The sequence below is a fragment of the Chroicocephalus ridibundus genome, chromosome 9 (assembly GCF_963924245.1).
Source record: "Chroicocephalus ridibundus chromosome 9, bChrRid1.1, whole genome shotgun sequence".
Classification (NCBI taxonomy): Eukaryota; Metazoa; Chordata; class Aves; order Charadriiformes; family Laridae; genus Chroicocephalus; species Chroicocephalus ridibundus.
In genome coordinates this window covers 22,073,428-22,085,504 of record NC_086292.1, presented here as the reverse complement: position 1 = coordinate 22,085,504, position 12,077 = coordinate 22,073,428, and the positions used below count along the sequence as shown (strand labels likewise).

The window sequence follows — 12,077 nt, the reverse complement described above, 5'->3', positions numbered from 1 at the left end:
CCAAGAATGCTGAATCAAAACAGGCTCCGCTCTTTAAAAAGAGGAGAGTACAAAGAAGCAAAAAAGTTTGTATTAAAACTCATGTAATCTTTTTAAAACACCATTATTAGAACCTGTAGCACCAGCCAAGAGTGATTTATCACCCCCTGTCATCGCAGCCTGCAACACAGAGCTTTTTATACCAAACTGTCAATGCTACCAAGCTAAAGCCCCAGCTCATAATTTCTTAAAGCTGGTCCCGCGCTGGCAGCAAATCCCCTAAACCCCGGATTCGGGGCTGCGGGGCACTGCTGTCCCTCCACCCGGGGGACCAGCCGCGTGGGGCGATGCCACCCAGCACAGGTTCTGCAAGGTGCCTCCAAGCAGGAGGACGTTCTAAGTCAAGGCAGGTAAACACTTCGTCAAGGGTTATTTCAGCTCCTTTCAAAAGGAAAAGCCAACGCGCTGGGCCGTAAAGGCTTTAACTACATTTTTCCGATGCGAGCAGGTCCCTTCGAGGGACGTACGGCGAGGTGCCCGGTTTTCACGGGGCGAGCGGTCAGAGCTCTCTGAAAACCAGACACCCTGACATTTGGGGTTTTCCTGTGAAGCTGTTGCTCCAACACACCCCAAATCACCAGTAATTTCTAGAATAGCACTACAAACCACAAGAGGTTAAACCGACTGCACATTACTTAAACTAACCTAAGGGTGACCCCTGGAAAGGAACAGCTATTGGATGTTGTGGTTCTGTAGAAACTCAATTACCAAAGCCAATTTCCTATGAGCATTTAAAAAAAAAGAAGAAGGGGGAAAAGAAAAAAAAAAAAAAAAAAAAAAAAAAAAGAAAAAAGCAAAAAAGCAGCAACAATGCTGACAATGTGTAAGGGCCACATATTTTCACCTCCCAAAAGCTGCAGCCTGGCCTGTATAAGAACAGTTCCTATTCCCACAAAAATGTTGAAACATATTTTAAACATTTCATCATTGTTTGCCCCCATCTGAATTTGCTTAAAATCCAGACAATTCTCAACTGCTAAATTGGAAACATTAAGAGAAATAGTCCTTTGAAATCCTGCGCTCAGGGCGGCTCCTCGCTGCTGACCACGCACCTTCCTACACCAACCCCAGCCAGGGGTCCCACGCAGGGACCTCACACACCTTCCACCTCCATCAGCCACCAACTGCAGAAACCACGGAAAATCTGAGCAGAAAGACTGGAAACAAACAGATTTGTTTGGCTGGTTGGTTGTTTAAAAGACGAACAAAAAAGAAAAGTGTATCTAGAGTCGGGGGGGGGGCAGGGAGAAGAAATCAAGCAATGCTTTACACTGGGAAATAGGCGCTACACTCCTAATTTCACGTTAAAATCAACATTGTCTGGCTTTTAAGGAAGGGCGATCCCATCAGTAGGTACCCCCACACGCACACACTTTTTTAAGCACCATCTCCACCCTTCCACACACTGCGTGTTGCCAGCGGGGTGATGATGCCCCTGAGGGCCACCAGCCCTTCCCCGGCCCACAGGGACAGGAGCTGGACACCATCGGGGACCCAGAACAGAGATGCCTGCACCAGCCAGACCCATTTGCAAACAGAAAACACCATCCTAAGAAAACCACCACAGCCACATCGCCATGGGGCCGGGAGGGAAACCCCAATGACAGCCCACTTGGCTGCCACCAGCCCCATGCAGGTAAAGCCTCCTCATCAGCTCCCCTCTTTCCACCATGCTGCTTTTATCCAAGCGTTTTTCCCAGACCAGAAAGATGTAAAGAAGAAAATCCACCACCCACAACCCCCTCCCACCCCAAACAAACACGGTGCTTCAGCCACAGCCTCCATCATGGGGCTGCAGGGGCAAAGAAAACCCCGGATGCCCCGAAATTTCTGCTAGAAAGGCTAAATAGTTTCACAAAAACACTAAGGAAAGTCTTTAACAAACTGGGAAGCAGGTAAGAAAAAACAAAAAAAAAACACTACAAGCAGCATCCTTCTTCCCGAGATGCACAAATCCCAGCAACCGGCAAACCGCTCCTTCCAGGACACCAGAGGGGTTTGCTACGGGGCATCTGGGAGCGCACAAGGTAATTTAGGGAGCAAGGGGGAAATTTAAGAGTTTTCCTGGGCCCTCACATTGCTTAGCAATGGGAGAAGGAAGTTATCTTCATAATCTCAAAAGAAAGAGAAAGCAGGAGGAATGTGAGGAATGCGAGGAGGTTATTGCCCCGGAGACCGGAGCTGGCAGCCCGCTCTCAGCCCAGCCGCCGGGGAGGAGACGCACACCCTGACCTCTTTGGCTAACAAGAATTTCCTCGCGCTTCCCCCCCACACCAAAAAAAAGGGGAGAACAAAAGCAAGGAATCGGTCCAAGAGGGTCGCTCCTTTTCCAGGAGGAGGCAAAGGATTTGGAGCAGACGGGACAATTCTGATGCTCCATCCCGTGGTTTGCGGAGGAGACCAGGAGGGAGATATGAAGGACTGAGCCCTTGCAACTCGACACACACGTGCACATCCATAGAAGTCTCGTGGTGAGCACCCCTCTGCTCATCGGGGGAACGGCTATGGGTGGAGGGGATGGGAGGGGAGAACCACGCATCCAACACCTCTCGAGAAGCACTGACAGCCCTTCTCCATCCACGCAGGCTCCGGGGTTGGCAACCCATAGCACACAACCAGGACAGTGGGGTCTGCACGAGCCACCGGCCAACACCACAGAGCAGGCTAAGATCATGGACATCACCACCCCGACTAACCTGGGACCTTCCAGCCTCCTGACAGAGGTCCCAGCCCTGCTGGGGAGATGCCACCATGATAGAAGATGCTTGTCTGGGACCTTCTCCCACCCGAGCCATCTTGCACCTCCTGCTCGCACGCAGCAGGGATGCTTCAGCCCCATTTTGCTCGGCCCCGCAGGTATATAATATAAAGGTATAAGATAAATACCATGGTGGAGTGGAGAGGCAGAGACCCAGGCAAACCCAGCGCCTCGCCACCGCGCCGGCCTCGCTCTGCTGCCATTTCAGTGAGAATAAAAAGTCTGTTGACATACGAAAGCCACAGAAAATCTCCCTGAAACTACAAAACAGCCCTGAAAACATTGTGCAGCTCAGGCCTCCCGCACAATGTACACACTTCCATTCAGCCTCTTAAAAAACAGCTACATGTCTAAGGAAACATCTGATAATTAAGGCAATTTTAACAATAGATAATAATTTGACTATGAATTGTATGGAATGTAATGACTGCTTATTCTGGCAGAAAAAACAGAACTTTCTATGAAGCGTGTGCCAAGGAAAACGATACTCCCACTCAGCCCGGACCACTGCGAGCAGTTGCTGCTAACCACATGCTTTGCGCTGCCGGCTGCTAGGACACGGCGCGCTGCTGCAGCCCAGCCGAACCCGCGCTGCAGACGGACAGAGAGAAAGCAGAGTCCCAGGCGAGCAGCGGCCGGAGCCCTGAGTCAGCCGGGGGCCGCCGCTGGCTCTCGCCAACACTCACTGAGCCACATGGCCACCAGCGCCAGCCACCAGGATGCTCGCCGGTGGCCTGCGGGCAACTTGCACGCTGCCGGCTACCCCCCTCCTGCTGTTTCCAGTTGCTAAATGACATTAGAAGGAGCTAAAAATACTTCAAGCGATTCTCTCATTTACTTTTCCATGCCAGCACTTGTGTTTGCCGCGAGGATGTTCTCCGACGGTCACTTCCCCACCCACGGGTGGTCAGGCAATTGCTCCATTACTGCGCGCCAGGCAGGAGAAACCACCCTGCCCACCAAGGATCGCTGCCTTCGCTGGCCAGGAGGCATCGCCAACAGCTCCAGCTGGTGGCCAGGTAGCTCCGCACCTTCAAAAGGGTGGCGGGGAAGACGAGGTATTGTCTGGCACTTCTCATACCCTACGGAGCGCAGGAGCCGTCCCGTGCAAACCGACTGCAACAGGCTCAGCAGTGCCAGACGGCACGAGCAACAGAGTCCTGGACGACATCCAGAAACCGTTTCTCAGTTGGAAGAAGCCACATGGAAGAGAAGCATGTGAAAAACAAAAAAAACCCAACAAAACAAAACAAGAAAAAAAAGCACATTTGCTGAACTTTGTACATAAAAACAGCAATGTCAACAAAGCAGCCTTCCTGATGGAGCGGGGTGACACACCGGGGTGATGCATCAGCACCCGGCTCACAACCGCCAACACGCCGGGGCTGAGCGAGCAGCGGGACATCGGGGCACCCCTGCCAAAGTCACTTTGGGCAACACCCCACAAGTCCAAAAAAATCAATGGCCGAGCAATTTCCTCCGTCAGCGAGAAAGAGCTCCTTTCCGTCTCTCCCAACAAATTAACGCAGCTATTCCAGTAATTCCATTTAAATACAGACAAAGACTACATCGAGCAGCTTCGCTAAGAGTGAACAGGGAGTACTGCCTGCGCCCAGCTCCCCACAAAGGCAGGCTCCTGGCTCGCTCCGTGCTCCCGAACAGGGTATCTGCCACCAGGCCACCACGAAACCAGGACAGCAGTGCCAGCATTACGCTTCTGCTGGAAATTCACAGGTTAACCGATAAGGCTTTCCACAAACAGGCAAGGTTTGTGGGTTGGTTTTTTTTTTTCCCCCCTTTTCAATCCAGGAAAAGAAACATCTATTTCTTCCACTTAGCAGGAAAAGGGAAGGAATTTCCATCCGTTTAGCACCCAGGGCGAGAAGGAGCCTCTTGAAAGAAACATCAGGGGTTTTTTTTGTTTTTAAATCACAGCCACCTACTGTGGGTCTCCGGATGCCACCGACACCAGCTCACTTTGCATTTCGTCCCGCAGCCACTCCAGACCTTGCCCCTCAGACGGTCACTCCCAGGGAGTTTCGGTCCGTCACCCAGAGACACGTGGGTTCCACAAGGAACAACACTTCCCGGGTAGCGTTTGAACAAAGTGAGCAGCTACAGGCTGTAGGACTGAGACCTTCCCAGGATGTGCCCTTTCTTCGGGAAATCTTTAAAGCCATCTTAAAACCAGTTTCAAGTCTGGTGCTCTGCCCACAACACCTACTATCTACACGTTATCAGAAGTCAAAGTTTCACAACGCAGCCATCTGCATCAGCTCTACGAAACGCTGATCTCTCCAGCAACAGCAGCAAGATCGCATCTCGCCACTGCCATGCGCTTTGCAACACGGACATCACAGGGATGTAGGCACAGGAGCTACTGAAGATCACGCGGATACAAGGCAGTATCAAAGGGTACTGAAAATTATGAAATTCTGAAATGCTGCCACGCAGATTTCTAGCAGTGGTCTGTATTTATGCCTCTTACATCAAGTTAACATAAAAGGAAACAATTTATATATGTTTATATATGTTCCACGCTACAAATCACACATTATACACCTCTTAGCAAGCAAGCAATGAGTTGACCAGCTGCGCACTTCTCATGTACTTCAGCAAGATATAACCTGCCATTTATGCATATTCTAATTACATCCTAAACCTGGTCTAAACAAACATTAAATTGAACTCCTAGGTAATTACGGACAAGCAATAGCCATTTAACGTGACTGAAACAGCAGTGATACAGGTATAAAGATTGCTGGAATGGGCCCTTTCTTGAAAGAAAAAGAAGCTGCACGCACCTACTGCTCCAGAAAAAAGTGGCAAAACAGTCAATGTGAGATGCTGCTAAACTCCGAATGACTGCTGTGGCCACCCAGTGAGGATGAGTCCGGCTTGCCGTCACGCAGCCCGGTTGCAGGGGCACATCTGCCCACGCTGCCCGGCTGCTTCACTTCGACAATCCGAGGCCAACGTTTCGTAGGACCAGTAATCCCTGCTTTGGCAGGAGCTAAAGAAATCACTGCACTCACAGAAACCAATTTGCCACACCTTTTAGGACACCTTTTTGGAAAGGTGCTAGGAAGTTTCTGCCTGTGTGCTGTGATCTAGAGCAATTCCATAAAAGAATAAAGCACGATCCACCAAACCAGTACAAAAACATAACAACTTGATGGCCTTCAGGCTTGAGTTCATGCCAGCAACAACCGTGTTTCTTACATTATCCCATCAGCATCACAGCCCCTTGAATCCTCTCCGACCCATTCTCCAGCACGGTCTGGTGAGCAGAGGTGCTACCAAGCAGAAATCATAAGTTTCCATCACCCTCCAATGGGATACTGGTCCAAACACCCAGCACTTTCCCCTACACATTTATCTTGTTCTCACCCATCAGCCAGGCTCCCAGGCACCCGTCTTCCCAACTCACCCACCCACCTGGAGCAAAAACACACCGCTATCACCTCAAACACCATCTGGAATCAGAGGTTTGGCAAATGACTCAATTTTTAGCGACGCAATCCACACCGTGGACATTTCGCCCTGGTGTCAGGCCTCCAGCGTTATCAGGGGCAGCGTTTCCCACTGAGGTCCCAGCACACCCGGTTCCTGGGGCAAAGGCAGCGGCAGGTGAAACACCGCATGCTCAGAAAGTTAAAAACCAGTGGCGGGGCAAGCAGTTAGCATCTGCCTATGCCGACCAAGTGGCAAGAGAGGGGATCCGGAGCCTCTAAACACAAGACACGCCGAAACCACGCGAATTTGCAGGGGAAACGTGAAACTGCAGCAGGTGCAGCACCCCACTTGAGGTCTAATTTTAAGTTCACCACACTTTAAAGCTGTACACAACACATCTCCCTTCAAGACTTCTACCGTCCTCTCCGAAACCCTGCAGAGCAGGATGACATTTGAACCGTAACTTTGCCAGACCTGTTGCTTTCCAAGCGAGGCCAGCCGGACTCCGCGCACCCCTGGAACGGCCACATAACCCAGCCCAGACTGTCAGCGTGCCACTGCAGAAAGCCCTCCTTTTGTCAAATAATCTTACCTTGCTCATCACATTTCCCTGACCCCGGATTTCAAAAGCACAGGGTCAAACCGACAACAGCTTCAGAGTCTCAAATGGTGTCAGCACGACCTACTCCCGGCATCCCCCAAAGCTCACCAAGTCACCTTAAACAACAACATATAAAATAGGGACTAGGTCAAACCTTCCCAAAACGGGACGTATGAGGAAGCCTACTCACGTCCCGATCCTACACCGACGAGGGCAGGGCTCAAATCAAATCCAAGCCTATTTATTAGAGACCATTTTACAAACAGGGAGGGTGAAGGGGAGAGAGTATTTTAACTGCAACCAGTCAGACGTTTCTCATTAAAATATTTCTCGGAGAAGCAAACGGGCCCGCAATTTTATTCAAACAGATGTAGGCTAAACGCATATCATTAGTCTGACAATATAAAAGCGCAAGCAACTGAAATCATTTTAGTTTTGTCAGTGAAAAGGATAATGTATGCATATCTGGAGGGCACACCAGTGGTAAAGATTACCCTCAGCTTCTATCCTAGCAGTCTAAAGGTATTTACTTGGGGTCTGTCTGTGTTGTGACAGTGTCCTAGACCGAAATGAATGCCTCTAACACTCCACATTTTTGAGCCATTCAGTCATGCATTTTTGTTATTGTTGAAAGTAGTGCGAAATTGCAGTGCAGGAGCTGGAGTCCTTGGTGGTCTCCGAGGATTCCAGCTAAAAAGGCACTTCCTTTGTTCCGCGGAGAATGCGGTCCAGTAGGTCATTCAGAAGGGGAAATAAAAGCAGCGGCCCTGGGAGGGAGATGAAGGATGAAACAAAAAGAATAAAATGTTTTGGGTGTGAGCACATTAGCTACCATTTCCTACTGCTGCCGGCTGCCAGCACTCCTGTCCCCTGGATGAGCAAGTACCTCGGGACGAAGGTGGAAGGAAGAAAAGGCGGGGAAAAAAGAGGGGGAAAAAAATAATAAAATAAAAGGACCCATTTCTCCGTGTCCCCGCCAGCAGGCCGCCGGGCGAGCGGCACCCGCGGCGGGACGGGGCGGCCGCCGGCAGGGAGCGGAGCCGGCAACAGGCGCGGTCCCGCCCGCCGCCCCGCCGGGCCGAGCCGGGGGAAGCGCCGAGCCGAGCCCCAAGCCCCGGGGAGCCCCGAGGAGCGCCGGCCCCTGGGGAGGCGAACCGAGCCGAGGCCCGAGGAGCCGAGCCGGGGAAGCCCGAGCCCCGGGGAGCCCCGAGGAGCGCCGTTCCCCGGGGACGCGAGCCGAGCCGGGCAGCCCTGAGCCCCGGGAAGCCCCGCGCCGACCCCGCGGAGCCGAGCCGAGCCGGGCAGCCCTGAGCCCCGGGAAGCCCCGCGCCGACCCCGCGGAGCCGAGCCGAGCCGGGCAGCCCTGAGCCCCGGGAAGCCCCGCGCCGACCCCGCGGAGCCGAGCCGAGCCGGGCAGCGCGGAGCCCCGGGAAGCCCCGCGCCGACCCCGCGGAGCCGAGCCGAGCCAAGCCGGGCAGCCCGCCGGGGCTGGGTGGCGGGGGTGGGGGGGGGTGCGGGTGGCCGTGCCGGGGGTACCGCGCACAAAGGCGTCGCCGCCGATCGCGACTCACCGCTGATCTCGTGGCTGGGCGCTTCGCTCTGGCTGAAGCCCTTGGCGGCGTAGAGCCTCCGCACTTCGGAGCAACTTTTGGCGCGGGGCTCGGCGGCCAGCAGCAGCGGCAGGCTGAGGGCGGCCAGGGTGCAGAGGAGGGGCGGCAGGCAGCCGCGCCGCCGCGGCATGGTGCGGGCGGGCAGGGGCCGCCGGGGCCGGGCGAGAGGGCCCTCCGCCGAGCCTGCCCCGCCGCGCCGCGCAGGAGCCGCGCCCGCCGCCGTCCGTCCCGCTCCGCCGCGGCTCCGCTCCGCTGGCCCGGCGTGCGGCGGCGCGCTGCAAACTTGGCCCGGCAGGAAGCACATGGGGTGGTGGAGGAGGAGGAGGAGGAGGTGGAGGAGGAGGAGGGAGGCGGGGAAGGCGGCAGCCAAGCAGGAGCGCGCAGGGCCGGGACAAGCCTCTGCAGCCCCCGGGAAAATCAGGCGCTGGGATCCGCCCGCCCAGTGAGGCGGAGCGGAGCCAACCCGCCCGTCCGTCCGTCCGTCCGTCTGTGCGCCCTCTCTGCTGCCCGCCCGGCCCCGAGCGGGAGCCCCCTCCCCGCGGACCGCCGCGGCTCTGCCCCACCGCCCCCGACTCTGTCCCCCCGGCCCCGGCTCTGCCCCGCTACCCAGTCCCCGCCATCCCGGGGACTCCTCGCCTGCCAGCCCGGAGCCGGGTCTGAGCATCCCCCGGCCGCGAGGAGTTCCCGCCTGGGCATCCGCGCTGCCATGCGAATATTCCACCCCGTAAGGGAAGGAGAAATTCCCTGGTGGGGGTTGGAAGGGGCCGGGCTGGTTGTTTTTCCTTCACTGGAGGTGTGGGTGATTCAGCTCCGCTCCAGGTTTAAAGGGTTCGCTAAACTGATGAATTTTGACATCGCTGTGACAGGTTTGAACTATATGTATGAAAGACTCGTCAAAACCGACTGCTTTTTTCACTGATCCTCTGCTTCCAAGCATTTGGTAGGACAGAGGCCTTGGAATCACAGATACCAAAATGCTCCGGCCACTCTTCCTCCTTTATACCCCTGCCCTGCACCCAGACACATGCCTCAACGTCAACAAGCCCTGCTGAACCCTTGAACCAGGGATTTAAGTCCAACAATCGCTGCTTGCTTCTGTTTACTGAAAACCACGGAAATAGTACTGCAAAAATGACAGGCACTGTCATTGTTTCATGGAGCTATACTGTCAACGGGGTCTGCTTAAGGAGACCGTCCTCCTGGTCTGGCACAGGGAGGTCTCGGTGTCCATGTGCCCTTGGAGCAGATGCTGCGCAGGTGGCTCTGTCCTGCTGCAGCGCCCATGTGCCTGCGCCCGGTGCTGTGTCCCGGCACAGTGTAGTTTGCCCCATGACAGTGTAATGGCATAATTTTAAAAATAAAAAAAAAAAGAAAGAAATGTGCAGCGGTTTACCGTTCAGTCTGCTCCGTTATTATACTCATTTCTCTTGTTGCCCCACTGGGGAAGGACAGACTGAGACAACGGCAGAGGAAGTTGCCAGCTTCACCCCCTTGCTCTCAAGCTTTTGTCAGTGGAACGCCAGGCGGCTTGGGAGGAAAAGACCCTCTATTCATTTCCCTGGCGAGAGCACGGCAACAGCAAAGCATGGCCACGCTGCCCCGCCAAGCACTCCTTGTGGGAACAAGATACTCGTTCAGCTCGGAGCTTCCCAGCAGCGTCGCCGGCAGCTCTCCACAGCCTTGGGGCAACGCAGGCTGCTGCGGTCGAGGCATTACACCAAAAGCAATGGCAAAACCGCATTACCACAGCCTGGCCTGGGCCAGCTGCGACGGAGAGGCTCCTGCTGCGGCCGGGCTGTCCCTCCGGCAGGGAGCATCCCCTGCCTGCACCATGGGAAACGGGCAAAGCCATCCCTGGGGGGCAAAGCTGGAATTTGCTTTAGCATGGTTTAAAAAGACTCCAGGGGCAAACGCAGCCATCCTGCTGGAAAGGGGTGTAGGGGTCTCAGCCATCCTGCCATCCGCCGGGACCACTCACACCGAGCTGGTGAGACAAGTCAGGCCAGAAGTTCTCATGAAGTTATAAAGTGTCCTGAGAGAGAATAATCCTCTAGGATCTGGCCCTGCAATGTATGACTGAGTTCTGGTTTTCAAAGCACTACCTCACCCTCCCAGCCTTTATTTGAAGAGACAATGTGAATTTTAAAGAGAACTCAGCAGGGAGCACTGCATTTTTTATTCCAAAGTGAGAGAGAAAACGAGAGTGAGAAAGTCTGTGGGGTTAGAGACAGCTTGCCATTTGTTGTTTCTCATAATCCCATACCTCGGCAGGATTTAAGAAACCTCCTGAAAAACACGGAGGGTTTTGTCGAATACTTGATCAAGTAGTTAAATCAAAGGCTGCAGCAAAACAATGGGACTGCCTGAAATTTTTCGTGAAAACTCTTTTCCTTTTTTTCTTTTTTTCTTTTTTTTTAAGGAATGGGAAAGTAGCCTCTCTCAAAAAGGAAGTTTTTCTCTGAGTTTTTCCCCTTCTCCAGCATTTTCTCACATCTGGCAGAACCTCCCCAGCCCCCTCACCCCAAACCGCTTGAGCGATTCCCCTTCTCCACTTCTTTCCCTTTCCCAAGAGAAAAAGACGGAGAAAAGCAGAGGGGAAAACTTGCGGTTTAGTTTTAAAAAGATGTCAAAGTTGTTTTTCAGGGCAAAAACTTCTGCCTTCCCACCCCTCCCCCCCAAAAAACCTCTGCTCTCTCCCCATTTGTTATTTCTGCCCCCAGACTCAGCATTTCTTTTCCAGCCCTAGAAGATACCTCGAGGCTTGCTGTGGTGGCACAGGATGCTCCCGATGCTGGGGCTGGTGTCCCTGTCTCCCCTACCTGTGGCAGAAAGCCAAGCCTGTGTGGCCTGCAGGGCTTTTGGCGCCGTTTCGGCTCACGAAGCCAGCTGTGAGCCTCCTCTCCTATTTGGGGGGACACCCAACTTGTCCCACCGCCGGCACGGGCACCCCTGGGCTGGGCAGAGCCGTCTGCGGCACGGGCCCACGGGAGACAGGGACAAGGGGACATCACCCTCATTGCGTCTGCACCGGGCCTCTGCCAGCATATGCCACGGGCCTTGCACAACTTGGCATTTCAAATTTCCGTCATCTCATTCAGCGGAAAAATTGCAGCCCTGCCAGCTTCTCGGCGAGAAGGAAGGGTAGGGAAGGAGAAACCAGAGGAGATCCGTCTCCTCTGCGCTTTCTCTTCACCTTTCCCCGGTCTGCTACCTCTCCTCTCCAGCGCAGACCCCCGGCGGTGCTGTGCCGGCCCAAGCCTTCACCCGCACAACAAAGTTATGTCGGTTTAATTAAAACCACTTTGAATCCGCTCTAGATTGGCACAACCCTTTCATGGGGGTGCGGTTAAATCAGCGTGAATGTTACTGGTATCGACCGCGTCGGCGATGTACCGGCTTACGCTAAAAATCAATACAAGTAATTCCCACCTGCGCGGGATTCGCTGGATCGATTTTAACTTCAGGCTGGGGGGAGCGGGGCAGCCCTCCAGCACCGATGAGAGGAACCCCGAGCCCAGCAGCGGCACCGATTACATCCGCAAATCCCACTGGGGTCCTACGAGGGCTTAAACTTTCGGTTCGATTTAATTCTGGTCCTGACCAGAGGCCTGCC

General features: G+C 54.2%; 1 protein-coding gene across 1 annotated transcript in view; it reads right to left on the bottom strand.

The window, feature by feature from the left end:
- The window catches only part of GPC4 (glypican 4), a 71,336-nt gene extending 62,553 nt beyond the window's left edge, over positions 1–8,783 (bottom strand). Inside the window, exon 1 of the mRNA XM_063346661.1 lies at positions 8,426–8,783. Within this exon, the coding sequence (XP_063202731.1) occupies positions 8,426–8,768 (343 nt within the window). The 5' untranslated portion in view covers positions 8,769–8,783. The remainder of the gene's footprint in view (positions 1–8,425) is intronic.
- Positions 8,784–12,077: the final 3,294 nt, after the last annotated feature.